Raw genomic sequence first — 17,501 nt, 5'->3', positions numbered from 1 at the left:
AAAACAAAAGCCTGTTGTGTCTCATTTTACATGTTTGTCAATTTGCAAAACATCCGTCTGGGTCAACACAAACAGATCCATGAGGAAGAGAAATCGTCTTGTTAAGTGTGCTGTGCTGTGACGTTGCATAGCTGCTGATGTCGGCATCCTCTACATATATCAAAAGTTTAACTACTATTCACACTACATATTGTCGATCAGGAAGTTGAATTCTTAAACATACTCAGACTGCCAAGTTGAACTGTGGTTCGGATCGAGATACTCTGCCGTCCTGGGAGGGACATGTCAGGATAACATAATCCATTCGTACAAGTTCAACTAGGACGATAGGGGGTCTAATGTGTCCTAGTGGCATCATGGACAAGAGGCTGAAGATTCCTTTGATGTTTCTAGCTACGGTGACTGTCAGCGGTAGGTGTCTATTGTATTCACATGACATGTGTTATGAGACCCACTGACTGTCAGTAGTAGCTGTCTATATATATATAACTTTATTCAGTAGAAAGGGCACAGGCCCATGTACAATACATATTACAATACAAAAGGTATGATTTGCACAATAACTAAAGTACTGTCGGAAAATAGAAAAAAACTGTATTTTCTCATTTATCACTACAATTTATGTAGGTGATATGTGAAAGTGTGAAATATCTGATAATCTAAGTTCGGCCTAACTACAGTCTCAGTGGTAGAGAGATAGGAAACGGAGAAAAGGGACTTTACTGAGGGGAAATTAGTGCAGAAATGAGCAATGGGGTTTTTTTCTAAGTCCCAAGAGACTTATTTGGAACAGACCAGGGGTTTATGCAAATTAGTGTGCGATGATATTGTATTACAAAGGACACTTTTGAAATGCCCAATTTGAAATTAGACGTAGATTCATTATAACCTGTCTCTAGTTATGAGCAGGATTGATTACTGTAACTCCCTTCTCGCTGGTGCCACTAAGACACAGATAAGGAAACTTCAGCGTGTGCAAAACGCTGCTGCACGTATAGTGACCCAGTCACGTAAATCTGATGACGCTCTGAAACTCCTACATTCTTTACACTGGCTGCCCATTCACTATAGGATTCAATTCAAGCTTCTGTGCCTCACTTTCCGCTGTCTGTCTGGATCTGCCCCTTCGTATCTGGCCCAGTCCCTCACACAGCACCGCCCATGTCGCTCTCTCCGTTCACAGGATAAACGTTTCCTCGTTATCCCCACTGTTAGGACTTCTACGTATGGTGAAAGGTCCTTTTCGTATGCAGCCTCTACAGCCTGGAATCAACTACCTCAATATCTACGTGACTGTACAGAACTTTCTAATTTTAAATCTTTACTAAAGACGCACTTTTTCAGATTAGCTTATGAGTGTAAACTATAATTCATTGCATTGTTTCCATGTATCTCTCTAATCTTTTATTCTCTGCTATAGTCTGTTTGTATGTACTTCTATGTCTTGCGCTTTGAGCATGTTGTACATGGAAAACAGCGCATTACAAGCATGCTATTATTATTATTATTATTATAAACGATAACTGACGTAAAAAATTATAACTTTTATGCCGAAACTATTAAGGATGTAGCTAACGTGCAGTCTCACTGTCACTATAAAAAGAAACAGATAGGAGGGGCCGTCTCAAAAGCAAAACATGGGGTCGGGCTTTGGGATAGAGATATCAGCTAAGATAAGATAATCCTTTAGGGCAATTATACTGGGGAGGTACACGGCACGTCATAACAATTTACAAATAATATCCAGTCCTGTCGATCTCCGGGTTGTCATGCCACCTATATACTACGATGCGTTTCTATGGTTTTCGGGTATCAAACTCTTTTACATATCTCAACATAAACTACATGAAACTATATGAAAGAAAGACACGTTAGATGTGAATCAATAGATGAGACATAGTCAACACACATGTAAAAGCACAAAATATCTTTGAGATGACCCCTTGTGCCTGTAGGAAGCACGTGCATTTCATGCCAGGTGAGTCGACGGTCCGTCGTCATACCTGGCTGAGCGACCTAATTGCCATCTATAGTCTGATCTATTGTTTTCGGCAGCTTTTCGGTTTTTTTCTTAGTTTTGCCCAATTTTACGAGTAAACATACTTTTCTGGATATCGTATTACGCATCCCACTGAACGCCCAGTTAGGCCGAAGTGGGTTATTTCGACATATGCTATTTGCAATTGTGTAAATTTTAGGGATACAGAGTAACAGCCTAAAAACAGTTTTTGTTCTATTTCCGACAGTACTTTAGAACATATTTTTATATATTCACAATAACAATGCGCTACGTCGCTTAAACGCTTCCTCAATATAATTTGCATACATATATAAATTATTGCTATTTTCGTTTTGAAGAAGGCGAATGAGAGAGTTTCTATCTTTACACTCAATATTTAACATGTATCCTGTTCTTAAATCATCATATTGTGGGCAAGTAAACATAAAATGAACCTCATCTTCTAAAATGTTCTTACACAATGGACACAATCTTAATTCTCTTGGGATATTATTTCTTCTGCCTGTATTCTTCATAATATTTAATTGACCGAATCTTAAAAGTGATAAAAATCTTCTTAAATCTTTGTTATATAATGTTAACAAGTATGATTCCATATTAAACGTACTTTTGACACATGAATAGAACTCTAAATTAGAATGTTCATTTAACATAGAAAATATACACTGGATGTTATAATCTTTAACTCGTTGAGAGGACTGTTTAAAAAATAAATCAGTGTTAACAATATTTTGAAACTCCCACGCATAGCTGAAACCATAAATATAAATTAATTTCTTCACTTCAGTTACCCATGACTTGCGGTGAATATCGTCCATTCTTTTTAACATAATATAGGTCTGTTTTGGATATCTAGTCTCTTCCATAATTAATAATTTACACCGGTACTTAACACATCTTGTTATAGAATCACAACATATATGATGACGACCGCATTCAGATAAAACAGCTGCATTTGTTGTGGTAATACCAACAACAAAAACATATTTACAGTATTTTAGATATGTTGTGAGTCCCACTGTGTCTATAGTTCCTTCAGCTGACTGTCACTGGTAGCTGTCTATTTTATTCACATGACATTTGTAGTGAGTCCCACTGTGTCTATAGTTCCTTCCGTGGACAGTCAGTTGTAGCTGACTATTTTATTCACATGACATTTGTAGTGAGTTCCACTGTGTCTATAGTTCCTTCCTCTGACTATCAGTGGTAGCTGTCTATTTTATTCTCGTGACACATCTAGTGAGTCCCACTGTGTCTATAGTGACTTCCGCTGCCTGTCAGCGGTAGGTGTCTATTTTCTTCGTATGACATATGTTGTGAGGACCACTGTGTCTATAGTTTCTTCCCCTTACTGTTTGCTTTGGGTGTCTATTGTATTCACATGACATGTGTAGTGAGTTTCACTGTGTCTATAGTTCTTTCCGCTGACTGTAAGTTATAGGTGTCTATTTTATTAACATGACATATGTAGTGAGTTCCACTGTGTCTTTAGTTCTTTCCGCTGTCTGTTAGTGGTAGCTGTCTATTTTTTTCACTTGACACATGTAGTGAGTCCCACTGTGTCTATGGTTCCTTCCGCGGACAGTCAGTGGTAGCTGTCTATTTTATTAACATGACATTTGTAGTGAGGTCCACTGTGTCTATAGTTCCTACCGATCACTGTCAGAAGTAGCTGACTATTTTATTCACGTGACACATGTACTGAGTTCCACTGTGTCTATAGTTCTTTCCGCTGACTGTCAGTGGTAGCTGTCTATTTTATTCTCGTGACACATCTAGTGAGTCCCACTGTGTCTATAGTGTCTTCCGCTGCCTGTCAGCGGTAGGTGTCTATTTTCGTCGTATGACATATGTTGTGAGGACCACTGTGTCTATAGTTTCTTCCCCTTACTGTTTGCTTCGGGTATCTATTGTTTTCACATGACATGTGTTATGAGACCCACTGACTATTAGTGGTAGGTGTCATTTTAATCACGTGACATATGTTGTGAGTCCCACTGTGTCTATAGTTCCTTCCGCTCACTGTCAGTGGTAGCTGTCTATTTTATTCACATGACATATTTAGTGAATGCCACTGTGTCCATTTTTCCTTCCGCTGACTGTCAGTGGTAGGTGTCTATTTTATTAACGTGACATATGTAGTGAGTCCAACTGTCTGTCAGTGATATGTGTCTAGTTTATTCACACGACATGTGTTATGAGTGCCAGTGTGTCTATAGTTTCTTCCGCTGACTGTCAGTGGTAGGTGTCTATTTTATTCACATTACATATGTAGTGAGTCCCACTGTGTCTATAGTTCCTTCAGAGGACAGTCATTAGTAGCTGTCTATGTTATTCACGTGACATATGTAGTGAGTCCCACTGTGTCTATAGTTCCTTCCGCGGACTGTCAGTGGTAGCTGTCTATTTATTCACATGACATATGTTGTGAGTCCCACTGTGTCTATAGTTCATTCCGCTGACTGTCAGTGGTAGCTGTCTATTTATTCACATGACATATGTTGTGAGTCCCACTGTGTCTATAGTTCCTTCCGCGGACTGTCAGTGGTAGCTGTCTATTTTATTCACATGACATATGTAGTGAGTCCCACTGTGTCTATAGTTCCTTCCGCTGACTGTCAGTGTGGTAGCTGTCTATTTTATTCACATGACATATGTAGTGAGTCCCACTGTGTCTATAGTTCCTTCCGCTGACTGTCAGTGGTAGCTGTCTATTTTATTCACATGACATATGTAGTGAGTCCCACTGTGTCTATAGTTTCTTTCCTGACTGTCAGTGGTAGCTGTCTATTTTATTCACATGACATATGTTGTGAGTCCCACTGTGTCTATAGTTCCTTCCGCTGACTGTCAGTGGTAGCTGTCTATTTTATTCACATGACATATGTTGTGAGTCCCACTGTGTCTATAGTTCCTTCCGCTGACTGTCAGTGGTAGCTGTCTATTTTATTCACATGACATATGTAGTGAGTCCACTGTGTCTATAGTTCATTCCGCTGACTGTCAGTGGTATCTGTCTATTTATTCACATGACATATGTTGTGAGGCCCACTGTGTCTGTAGTTCATTCCGCTGACAGTCAGTGGTATCTGTCTATTTATTCACATGACATATGTTGTGAGTTCCACTGTGTCTATAGTTCCTTCCGCTGACTGTCAGTGGTATCTGTCTATTTTATTCACATGACATATGTTGTGAGTCCCACTGTGTCTATAGTTCCTTCCGCTGACTGTCAGTGGTATCTGTCTATTTTATTCACATGACATATGTTGTGAGGCCCACTGTGTCTATAGTTCCTTCCGCTGACTGTCAGTGGTAGCTGTCTATTTTATTCACATGACATATGTAGTGAGTCCCACTGTGTCTATAGTTCCTTCCGCTGACTGTCAGTGGTAGCTGTCTATTTTATTCACATGACATATAGTGAGTCCCACTGTGTCTATAGTTCCTTCCGCTGACTGTCAGTGGTATCTGTCTATTTTATTCACATGACATATGTTGTGAGTCCCACTGTGTCTATAGTTCCTTCCGCTGACTGTCAGTGGTAGCTGTCTATTTTATTCACATGACATATTTAGTGAATGCCACTGTGTCCATTTTTCCTTCCGCTGACTGTCAGTGGTAGGTGTCTATTTTATTAACGTGACATATGTAGTGAGTCCCACTGACTGTCAGTGATAAGTGTCTATTTTATTCACACGACATATGTTATGAGTGCCACTGTGTCTATAGTTTCTTCCGCTGACTGTCAGTGGTAGGTGTCTATTTTATTCACATTACATATGTAGTGAGTCCCACTGTGTCTATAGTTCCTTCAGAGGACAGTCATTAGTAGCTGTCTATGTTATTCACGTGACACCTGTAGTGAGTCCCACTGTGTCTATAGTTCCTTCCGTGGACAGTCAGTTGTAGCTGTCCATTTTATTCACATGACATATGTAGTGAGTCCCACTGTGTCTATAGTTCTTTCCGCTGACTGTTAGTGGCAGCTGTCTATTTTATTCACATGACACATGTAGTGGGTCCCACTGTGTCTATAGTTCCTTCCGCGGACAGTCAGTGGTAGCAGTCTATTTTATTAACATGACATGTGTAGTGAGTCCCACTGTGTCTATAGTTCTTTCCGCGGACAGTCAGTGGTAGGTGTCTATTTTATTAACATGACATGTGTAGTGAGTTACACTGTGTCTATAGTTCCTTCCACTGACTGTTAGTGGTAGGTGTCTATTTTATTAACATGACATGTGTAGTGAGTTACACTGTGTCTATAGTTCTTTCTGCTGACTGTTAGTGGTAGGTGTCTATTTTATTCACATGACATATGTAGTGAGTTCCACTGTGTTTATAGTTCCTTCCGCTGACAGTCAGTGGTAGCAGTCTATTTTATTAACATGACATGTGTAGTGAGTTTCACTGTGTCTATAGTTCTTTCTGCTGACTGTTAGTGGTAGGTGTCTATTTTATTAACATGACATATGTACTGAGTTCCACTGTGTCTTTAGTTCTTTCTGCTGACTTAGTGGTAGCTGTCTATTTTTTTTCACTTGACACATGTAGTGAGTCATCTGAGTCATGTGTTATGAGACCCACTGACTATTAGTGGTAGGTGTCATTTTAATCACGTGACATATGTTGGGAGTCCCACTGTGTCTATAGTTCCTTCCGCTGACTGTCAGTGGTAGGTGTCTATTTTAGTCACGTGACATATATAGTGAGTCCCACTGTGTCTATAGTGTCTGCTGCTATCTGTCAGTGATAAGTGTCTATTTTATTCACATGACATATGTTATGAGTCCCACTGTGTCTATAGTTTCTTCCGCTGACTGTCTGTGGTAAGTGTCTATTTTATTCACATGACATGTAGTGAGTCCCACTGTGTCTATAGTTCCTTCCGCTGACTGTCAGTGGTAGCTGTCTATTTTATTCACATGACATATGTTGTGAGTCCCACTGTGTCTATAGTTCCTTCCGCTGACTGTCAGTGGTAGCTGTCTATTTTATTCACATGACATATGTAGTGAGTCCCACTGTGTCTATAGTGTCTGCTGCTATCTGTCAGTGATAAGTGTCTATTTTATTCACATGACATATGTTATGAGTCCCACTGTGTCTATAGTTTCTTCCGCTGACTGTCTGTGGTAAGTGTCTATTTTATTCACATGACATATTTAGAGAATGCCACTGTGTCCATTTTTCCTTCCTCTGACTGTCAGTGGTAGGTGTCTATTTTATTCACACGACATATGTTATGAGTGCCATTGTGTCTATAGTTTCTTCCGCTGACTGTCTGTGGTAGCTGTCTATTGTATTCACATGAAACATGTAGTGAGACCCACGTGAAACATGTAGTGAGATCCACTGACTGTCAGTGATAATTGTCTATTTTATTTACACGACATATGTTATGAGTGCCACTGTGTCTATAGTTTCTTCCGCTGACTGTCTGTGGTAGCTGTCTATTGTATTCACATGAAACATGTAGTGAGACCCACTGTGTCTATATTTCCTTCCGCGGACAGTCAGTGGTGGCTGTCTGTTTTATTCACATGACATATGTTGTGAGTTCCACTGTGTCTATGGTTCCTTCCACTGACCGTCAGTGGTAGCTGTCTATTTTATTAACATGACACATGTAGTGAGTCCCACTGTGTCTATAGTTCCTTCCGCGGACAGTCAGTGGTAGCTGTCTATTATATTCACATGACTTATGTAGTGAGTCTCACTGTGTCTATAGTTCCTTCCGCTGCCTGTCAGTGGTGGCTGTCTATTTTATTCCCGTGAGATATGTAGTGAGTCCCACTGTGTCTATCGTTCCTTCCACTGACTGTCAATGATAGCTGTCTATTATATTCAGATGACATATGTTGTGAGTCCCACTGTGTCTATAGTTCCTTCCGCTGACAGTCAGTGATAGCTGTCTATTTTATTCACATGACATATGTTGTGAGTCCCACTGTGTCTATAGCTCTTTCCGCTGACTGTCAGTGGTAGCTGTCTATTTTATTCACGTGACATATATAGCGAGTCCCACTGTGTCTATAGTGTCTGTTGCTGTCTGTCAGTGGTAGCTGTCTATTTTATTCACATGGCATATGTTGTGAGTCCCACTGTGTCTATAGTTCCTTCCGCTCACTGTCAGTGGTAGCTGTCTATTTTATTCACGTGACATATGTAGTGAATGCCACTGTGTCCATTTTTCCTTCCCCTGACTGTCAGTGGTAGCTGTCTATTTTATTCACGTGACAAATATAATGAGTCCCACTGTGTGTATAGTGTCTGCTGCTGTCTGTCAGTGGTAGCTGTCTATTTTATTCACATGACATATGTAGTGAATGCCACTGTGTCCATTTTTCCTTCCCCTGACTGTCAGTGGTAGCTGTCTATTTTATTCACGTGACAAATATAATGAGTCCCACTGTGTGTATAGTGTCTGCTGCTGTCTGTCAGTGGTAGCTGTTTATTTTATTCACTTGACATATGTAGTGAATCTCACTGTGTCTATAGTTTCTTCCGCTGACTGTCATTGGTAGCTGTATATTTTATTCACAAGACATATGTAGTGAGTTCCACTGTGTCTATAGTTCCTTTCGCTCACTGTCAGTTGCAACTGTCTATTTTATTCACAAGACATATGTAGTGAGTCCCACTGTGTCTATAGTTCCTTCCGCTGACTGTCAGTGGTAGCTGTTTATTTTTTCACGTGACATGTGTTGTGAGTCCCACTGTGTCTATAGTTCCTTCCACTGACTGTTAGTGGTAGCTGTCTATTTTATCCACATGACATATGTTGTGAGTCCCACTGTCTGTCAGTGATAATTGTCTAGTTTATTCACACGACATGTGTTATGAGTGCCACTGTGTCTATAGTTTCTTCCGTTGACTGTCAGTGGTAGGTGTCTATTTTATTCACATTACGTATGTAGTGAGTCCCACTGTGTCTATAGTTCACTCCTGCTGCCATTGTAGACCATTGTGTCTGAATATCCAGTATTTTTAATTGAAAAAGATAGTTTTGTTTTCTTGATTGCGGGCTGCCCTTGCCAAACACACATACTTTCGATTTCTCCAACTTTACTTGAAGTTTCCAATTCTAATAATATAATTCTGGGGCTTTCTGGTAGCCTTGTGGTTAAGGCCTTCGCTCGTCACGCTGAAGAACCGGGTTCTGTTCCCCACATGGGCAGTGTGTGAAGCCCATTTCTGGTGTCCCCAGAATGTTGCTAAAAGCTGCGTATAATTAAACTCACTCACTCACTCACATAATATATTTCTAACTAATAAGTCAAATGTGTTGGTAATATCTCTTATATTCTTAGAGTTTGTAAGGAACAGGTTGCAAGATTGTTGGAAACAAACATGGGCTTATACCATAGGTGAAACCTTAAGTTTAATCATTATTTCATAATCAAATCTTTGTTACAACTTGAAAGGCATATGTACAACTTGAAAAGTAAACATTTAAGATTTGTTCTTAGTAGATTCAGATATGGAAATCATACATTGGCATTAAAAACAGGTCGGTGGGGAGGAGTTGCTAGAGAGGACAGAATATGTAAATATTGTTTTGATAATTTGAATGTATCTGCAGTTGAAAACGAAGTGCACTTTCATATTATTTGCATAACAAGTTGAGAAACAAGTTTTTACCAAGTGCTTGTAGTGAGTGAGTGAGTGAGCGGGTTAGTTAAAATCTAAAGTCACTTTGGCAATATTTCAGCCATATCGTCACTAAATCAAGTTATAATTAATACTAATGAAAGGTAAATCATAAAAACCTGTCAACGAAGGACAGTAAAACATCTAGATTATCACAGATAGACATTTAAAACTAGAAATTAAATCTAAAACATTGTAACTACACATGACAAAACAATATAAAAACAGGCTATAGATTGCCAACAACCGACGGGGGATCACCATACTTGGGACCATGGGGACTTACATTAATGGACCCTAGCTGGATTTACACCATTCCTTCAGCTGTCAGCAATTTCAAGTGTTTGCACATGCAATTTATTTATGTAAAGTAGACACATTTAAGAAAGTTACGACAGATAATGCTATGTTAGAATCTTTAGCTCTGTATATTCTGAAGTGCACACAAATCAAATAGCCGAACGTTTAACAGCTAAGGGAGACAACTGACAATTTTATGAATGCTTCATTTACATTTGGTTATGGGAAACTTGATCATTATTATTGTTAATGATATACATTGTGACTCGAATTTGAATGTATCTGCAGTTGAAGAAGTGCACTAATCACTTCATGTCATTTGTATAACAAACTGAGAAACACGTTTTTACCAAGTATTTGTACAAGTAATTCATGTAATGTAGACAACCCTAGACAGTTATCACAGATAATACTATGTCAGAATCTCTAGCACTTTCTTACTTCATGTCATTTGTATAACAGGTTGAGAAACAGGTTTTTTACCAAGTATTTTTAAAAGTTATAAAAAGTTACACTGGCAGATAACACTATGTCAGAATCTTTAACATTGTATTCTTAAATGTACACAAATCAGACAGCTGTATGTTGACAGCTTAGGCAGACAACTGACAACTTTACCAACGCTTCATTTAATTCTGGTGAAGGGGAAACTGAACCATTATACTGACTGACTGAGTTTAGGTTTACGCCGCTTTTAGCAATATCCCAGCAATATCACGGCGGGTGACACCAGAAATGGGCTTAACACATTGTGCCCATGTGGGGAATCGAACCCGGGTCTTCGGCGTGACGAGCCAACGCTTGAACCATTATAAATGTTAATGATATACACTATGACTTGACTACACATACACTATATATGTATATACATGTACTCTGGGCTGGAAGCCTTTGATAAGGAATAAACAATCTTGAATTTTGAAATCAAATCACATTTAATCCTACTCGATTGCCATATATAGAGGATATTATATGAGTGCCCATGTCATACTATGCTTACAACACGAGTGCCTAAATGTTGGTATTTCCCGAGCAAGAACGAGGGATATACCGATATTTAGGCACGAGTGTCGTAAACATACTACGATATGGGAACGAATATAATATTCTGCTTATTACCGAAGTCGTCAAATTGAGGAAAATAAACCCAAATCTATTAAGTATTTCAAATATAGGCTGGCTACCCGTCTCCGCCGTATGTAGTACCCAACGTCACAGAAGAAACGTGACGTCATAGCATTGTTCATGACGTCACGTCACCATGAGAAAGTGATATTTTGCCCTAGGGCATGAAAAATATGAAAATCGTATGAAAAATATGAACCCTGATATTTTCGCCCTCGTAGGTGATAAAATGCAATATTCCACACAACCGCAGAGTGATGAGCTTGTATTTCGGGAGTGTTTGACTGTTCTATTTTATCAACGTGTGTTGTCAGTACATCAGATGTGTACTGTCAGCGTCTGACACAAATTCGCATAAAAGGCTAAGGGTTGCCTGACGCCACAAAGCAGTACTCCTGCTGCAATTACAAATCAGTGAGTAAGGTGACTGTGACGAGAACACATGACACAACAGTGCCTTCACTGAGTTTGTTGAAACAAAAAGTACAGTTTAACGTGGATTTACTTCCGCTGCGTACAGTTGCAGAGACACCGGCGCAAAGAGAAATACTTAACAAATAAGTCTGCGTGCAACACATGGGGTCCAGTTACAAAGTCGACCAAAGATGTTTTTGTAGATGACGTTGATAAATGCCACTGAACATATACACATTTCTGAAATATAGCTTTCAACAATGAACATGTTGTTTACATATAGGCACGATCAAGTTAGATATCTTCCATACTAAGCTTGAATGGACGAGCTGGCTAAGGCGCCAGGCTAGTGATCCAGCGAGCATGAGGTGCCGAGATCGAGCCTACCTGTGACCGGGCGTAAACACCTTGGAGTCAACTGTGTGTGCAGACTCTTTCAGTGTTGTCACAACTCCTAGTGTACAGTACATAGCCATGTACACTTAAAAGAACCCGCGAATCTGGTATATGACCGGATGGTGGCCATATGAATACGTGCAAACACCTAGTTGCGGGTACAGCAACGTGCAGTAAAGAATTGGACAAAGTACTGTGACTATGTGTCCCAGTCCACCCAGCTGTGAATGGGTAGCTCGTAAGGATGGGAAAGCCGCACTAACTTGGTGCGCCTTGCGGCGGCAAGAGGTATTAACCCAGGGAGCTGAGATTGATAATAAAATGTGCCGTTGAGATTGACATCCAATGATCGAGGGAAAAAATACCAGCGCCTTGGGCATGCACAAGTGCGTGGATATGTTGCGCTCTATAGATATCCAATAATAATAATAATAATAACTCCTTTGCCTGGATGAAGTCGGCTGGTCTTAAATGTGAAACTGAGGGCTTTCTTTTTGCTGCTCAGAACCAGTCACTTCCCACTCGTAATCGTCAAAATGTGATTCTTAAAGAAAATATTAACATGAAATGCCGACTGTGTAATGAATTTACAGAGACTGTCTAACACCTTGTCAGTGGATTCTCTTCCTTGGCACAAACAGCATATCTTAAGAGACATGATGGCTGCTTTTATTACCGTCTTCGCCATGCCTGTGGCTTTTACTCCGAGGTCCATCCATGGTAAGACCCTGAACATGTCCAGGGCGTCATGGAAAATGATGCTTTCAAACTTCTGTGGAATAGGCCCATCTGCAGCTTCAGAAGAATTCCAGCCAACAACCTGACCTTGCCCTTTTTGATAAAGCCAATGAATCTATTAATGTCATTCAATTTTCTGTCCCGTTTGACAGCAACGTTATTGGCAAGATTCAGGAAAAGCATTCTAAATATGCGGACCTCGCCTTTGAAATGTCTCGCTTGCATCCCAAGTACACTGTCGTCAGGCTCCCCATTGTTCTCGGTGCCCTTGGCGTGGTACCCCCTGATCGCTTGGCGCAGAGCACAGCTCTTCTGACACTCTGGGTAATGCCGAAGGCTGCAGTGTTGGGGAGTCTACATATTCGCCGAAAAGTTCTTGGTGGGTTCGACTAGGCAGCGTTTCCTGGGTGAAGTCCCATCCGGTGTCTGGGCTGCGTGTAGAGGGGGCAAGGGCCCTGAACTGATGATGAGCCTTACCAGCCTGACTGTGCCAGGATCACCCGAACCCTCTCTGCTGCATACTACTTTTAATCTGTGAAACATAATAATGATGATAATAATAATATTATAAGTATAATTGGAAATTACTAAATATTCTTCTATAGCTGGAAAGAAGTGTTCGGTAATTGTTGTTTGATACTGACCAACCTTCTCATATTTTTCAGTGTTTGGGCAGAACATCCGACTAGTGTCCCCACTGGACAATGGAGTTGGGAGACTTGAGGTGTACTATAACGGCACATGGGGCACGGTGTGTGACGATGACTTTGGTGCCGATGAAGCTAAAGTGGCCTGCAAAGAACTAGGACGATAGTAAGACGCCATGTTTAAAATATTACTAATGTTTATACAAGATATTTTCATATGGTCAGAATAACGGTGTTAAACAAAACAAACCATAATCATCAGTGTGATGAGAATGAGAACAATGATAAATGCGAGGTTATCACGTCCGACGTAAATATACTAGCCACAAAAAGAAACTGTGTTCATAGGAAGAACAAATGCATATTTGAACTACACGTGTAGACACATACAAATGAGAATGCAGGAATTAGTAAATTGAACTGAACAGATATGTATGCGCTACGACTGGAATCGAGAGCAGAATGTCAAGTTCGATCCCCGACCGCGTCAAACCAAAAGACGTTAAAACATGGTACTTGTGGGTCCCTGCATGGCCCTTGGCATGAATGGGTACAACAAGGACTGGTCGGCTCGGAATCAGTATAATGTGTCTGAGTGGGGTATTCATGCTTCACTGCGGCATGGTATCTCAGTCAGCTACCACTATAAAACCAGCTGTGTAGATCTGTGATGTATTGAGGTAGTCGAAGTATGTATGAAAGATAGTTGGACACCTTATCGTGATGGTAGATCTGTTATATACAGAGGAGGTGGAGGTAAGTATGAAAATAGCTGGACACCTTACAGTGATGGTAGATCTGTGATGTACTGAGGTGGTCGAGGTATCTATGAAAATGGTTGGATACCTTAAAGTGATGGTAGCTGTGTGATGTACAGAGGAAGTCGAGGTATATATGAAAATGGTTGGACACCTTACAGTGATGGTAGATCTGTGATGTACTGAGGTGGTCGAGGTATCTATGAAAATGGTTGGATACCTTAAAGTGATGGTAGCTGTGTGATGTACAGAGGAAGTCGAGGTATGTATGAAAATAGTTTGACACCTTGCAGTTATGGTATATCTGTGATGTACTGAGGTAGTCGAGGTATGTATGAAAATGGTTGGACGCGTTGTAGTGATGGTATATCTGTAGTAGTAGAAGTAATGGGGGTATGAGATCACTTTCAAGAAAGGTCGCTGTAAAGGCCCTTAGATCTCGCCCCCATCGTGTCTACTACTTTTGAATCCACAGTTAACTTCCCTACCCCACGTGCCACTTCCTGATCAAGTGATAGCTCTATGTCTTGTGAAACAGTTTAATGTTTCGCACCCCTTGTTCTATGTACTGTTTTTTCTCGTCTTCGCCGATAGCAGACTTACGAGACTTGAGCCGGATTTCTTGTTTCATCTTACGGTACTTATCGAGTTCAGAGAGGATTGAACGAGATTCCTCCTCTGAGATCTTACTGTCAGTGAGTGCTGTAGAAATACGCTCACTTACCGTGTACAGCTTTGCTTCAGCCAGAATCCTGATCTCGTCGTGTTTCAATGCCTTCCGGTGCAGTCTGCGTGACACAAACTTAAACACCATCCAGCCAACCCGACACCCCAGCTGTTATTTCGATGCCTAGCACTGGTGGCCATAAGGGCGGTATCAACACCATCCACGACATTGAAAGCTCTATGGTACTTCTTATACAATGCTGCCCGTGTGTCGCGGTCTTGTTCTAGTTGGCGTTTTATGTCACATAACCGTTTCAAGCGGAACCCGTCTATGGTTTCCAGTGGCTTCGGGACTTCCTCTGTGACTGGGTACAACCCCATTCTGTGTGCATATAATATATCTTATGGGATATTTTTTAATTGGGCTTCAGTTAATAGTCGATCAATGTACTTGAGGCTTATAAGGTGTAGATCCTTATGCAGGGGAATAGGTGAGAGGTTCATAGGTAACTCTGCGTCCACACGAGCCCCATAGGAGGGACTTATTGAGGGGGCTATAGAACCCGTTGAGGGGTCCGGTTGTATGATGATACGGTAATGTTGGTCATTGGTCCGGGGACTCCAGTGTACTGTCACCCCGGGTAAAAGTTGTTGCTCTTTACTAACAGAATGTCTGAGGAGATAGACTTCTATGATGAGTGTGGAGCCTGGTACCATAGCCGGAACCTCCTGGTACCAGTAGCGGTTTAACCTTTACTCACCCCCCTCGTATGCCTGTAACATATTGGGTAAAACCGGTCTTACAATAATATTTGTATTAGACCCCGGAATGAAACCCCCGGGCAAGGTACCGTTATTCCTAATTTCAGAGATACGACTATGTTCGTTTAATGAAATATAAGGGTCATATTGAGCAACCATTCGGGTTCCTTTAAGCTTGCCAAAGCAATCGGCCTATACACGTGGCCGTCAAAGTGCAGGACGTACGAGGTGTCTTCCTCACCAGGCAGATCGAATCCCTCCGTGTCTCCTAGACCCCCGAGTGTGATTTGGGGTAGATGATCGGCCATTGCTGCCCGCCTATACACGTTGTCTTTCAAGTGTAGGACGTACGAGGCATCTTCCTCGCCGGGCTAATCGAATCCCTCTATGCCTCCTAGACCCCCGAGTGTGATTTTGGGTAGATGATTGGCCATTGCTGCCCGCCTATACACGTTGTCTTTCAAGTGTAGGACGTACGAGGTGTCTTCCTCGCCAGGCTGATCGAATCCCTCCGTGTCCCCTAGATCGTTAAGTGTGGCGTTGGGGCGATGATTGGACATTGATATATTACCATAAAGAGATAGTTTCCAATTGTTTTTCTGATAATTTCTCAGGGGCGCACTTCAACACCATGAAGTGTATGTTGTTGGGTAGGAAGATCTTTGGTGAGTGATATCGTGTCTTCCAACCTGACACTGGTGCCGTTTCACCCACCGGAGATTGACCCCCTTCACGATTTCGACTTCATCCTGCGATCGTTCCCCTAGGTAGACTTTGATGATCAGAGTGGCGTTCTCTGGTAGACTCTCCAGGATGTTGACCATGCCTTCGAATTCAGACACCAACTGCAATGTCACGTTTTGCACTCCCGGTTTTCTCGATAGTATGTGGGCTGCCATACTGGCGGCTCGCTGATGACTACGCTACGACTCTGAGCCGGGACGAAAGCCACGAGCAGAGTTCCGTTGTTCACGACTTTGTTTAGGTAGTTGTCTTTGTTCTCTGTGAACACGTAGGGGGAGCCGAGCCTAATATTGAGAAACCAGTCGACTTTAGCGGGTAACAACACCCACTTGTCATCGTCGGTGAAGACGAGCGTATATGGCTTGTTTCGGGCGACGGTAGTGCTCTCAATATCTTCTATGTTGAACAGTTCGTCCCCGAACGATGGGTATACTATTCATTTATCATCACCGGTGCTGACTAGGGTGTACCGAGTGTTGACGACTGCTCTTGAGGTATCTACTATATCACCTAGGGTTCCACTGGAGGGGACTTCAACGCGTTTGTAAATGTTGTTTTTCAGTTGCAAGGCGTACAATTTACCATCTACTCCGGGGTCGTCGAATCCGCGTGTGTCCCCGAGGTCGGATATCCCCGCATTGATGCATTTTTTCAACCTCACCCCGGGGGCCTTGTGTGCTAGTCATTTTATGTGCAGCGTTATGCTGAGGTATCCTATATTCACAGGAATATGATTTATATCTAACACCGATATTATCAGCTCAGGGATGTTGCCCCGGGTTAACCTCTTATACTGCCGCGGTGAAAACGACTCGGTTCTGCCGTCGTTGTATTTCTCCGTTTTCACCAGTACGGCTCTCAGTATCGTGGAAGGGTGCCCACCTTGAATGTTGTCCGTTGTGCTCAGCTGGCCGAGATGAATGCACAGCTCTTGGTACGGTACTAGGTCGGGTAACTTCGTGCCTGTGACGGTAGTCGTTGGTTTTATCTCATCAGGCGGCATACCGAGTGTCCTCGCCAATAGTCGGCCGAGCCTCAAGGAGTTTCTTCCGTTGTTGATTAACACCACTGTGCCGTTTGAGTCGTTCATCTTGAGTTCGGCTCCCAGGGGCTTGAAGACCTCATCGCTTAGCGAGCACACGCTGTAGTAGCCGTCAGTTATCTGGTTGCGGGCGCCACTGACGAACAGCTTGTTGTTGTTGACGTTGATGTTAGTCCATCGCGGTAGGTAGGTGATATCGCAGAGTGCGACTTCGAGTTGACCCGACGTGTTAT

The 17,501-nt window shown here is 41.7% G+C and overlaps 1 protein-coding gene across 1 annotated transcript in view; it reads left to right on the top strand.

The window, feature by feature from the left end:
* Positions 1 to 321: 321 nt before the first annotated feature.
* LOC124256833 (scavenger receptor cysteine-rich domain-containing group B protein-like) overlaps positions 322 to 17,501 on the top strand; it is a 42,352-nt gene continuing 25,172 nt past the window's right edge. Inside the window, exons 1-2 of the mRNA XM_046690801.1 lie at positions 322 to 411; positions 13,315 to 13,462. Of these exons, the coding sequence (XP_046546757.1) occupies positions 339 to 411; positions 13,315 to 13,462 (221 nt within the window). The 5' untranslated portion in view covers positions 322 to 338. The remainder of the gene's footprint in view (positions 412 to 13,314; positions 13,463 to 17,501) is intronic.

The sequence above is a fragment of the Haliotis rubra genome, unplaced genomic scaffold (genome assembly GCF_003918875.1).
Source record: "Haliotis rubra isolate DU_JTF1 unplaced genomic scaffold, ASM391887v1 Scf64, whole genome shotgun sequence".
NCBI lineage: Eukaryota > Metazoa > Mollusca > Gastropoda > Lepetellida > Haliotidae > Haliotis > Haliotis rubra.
This window is presented reverse-complemented; position numbering and strand designations above follow the sequence as displayed.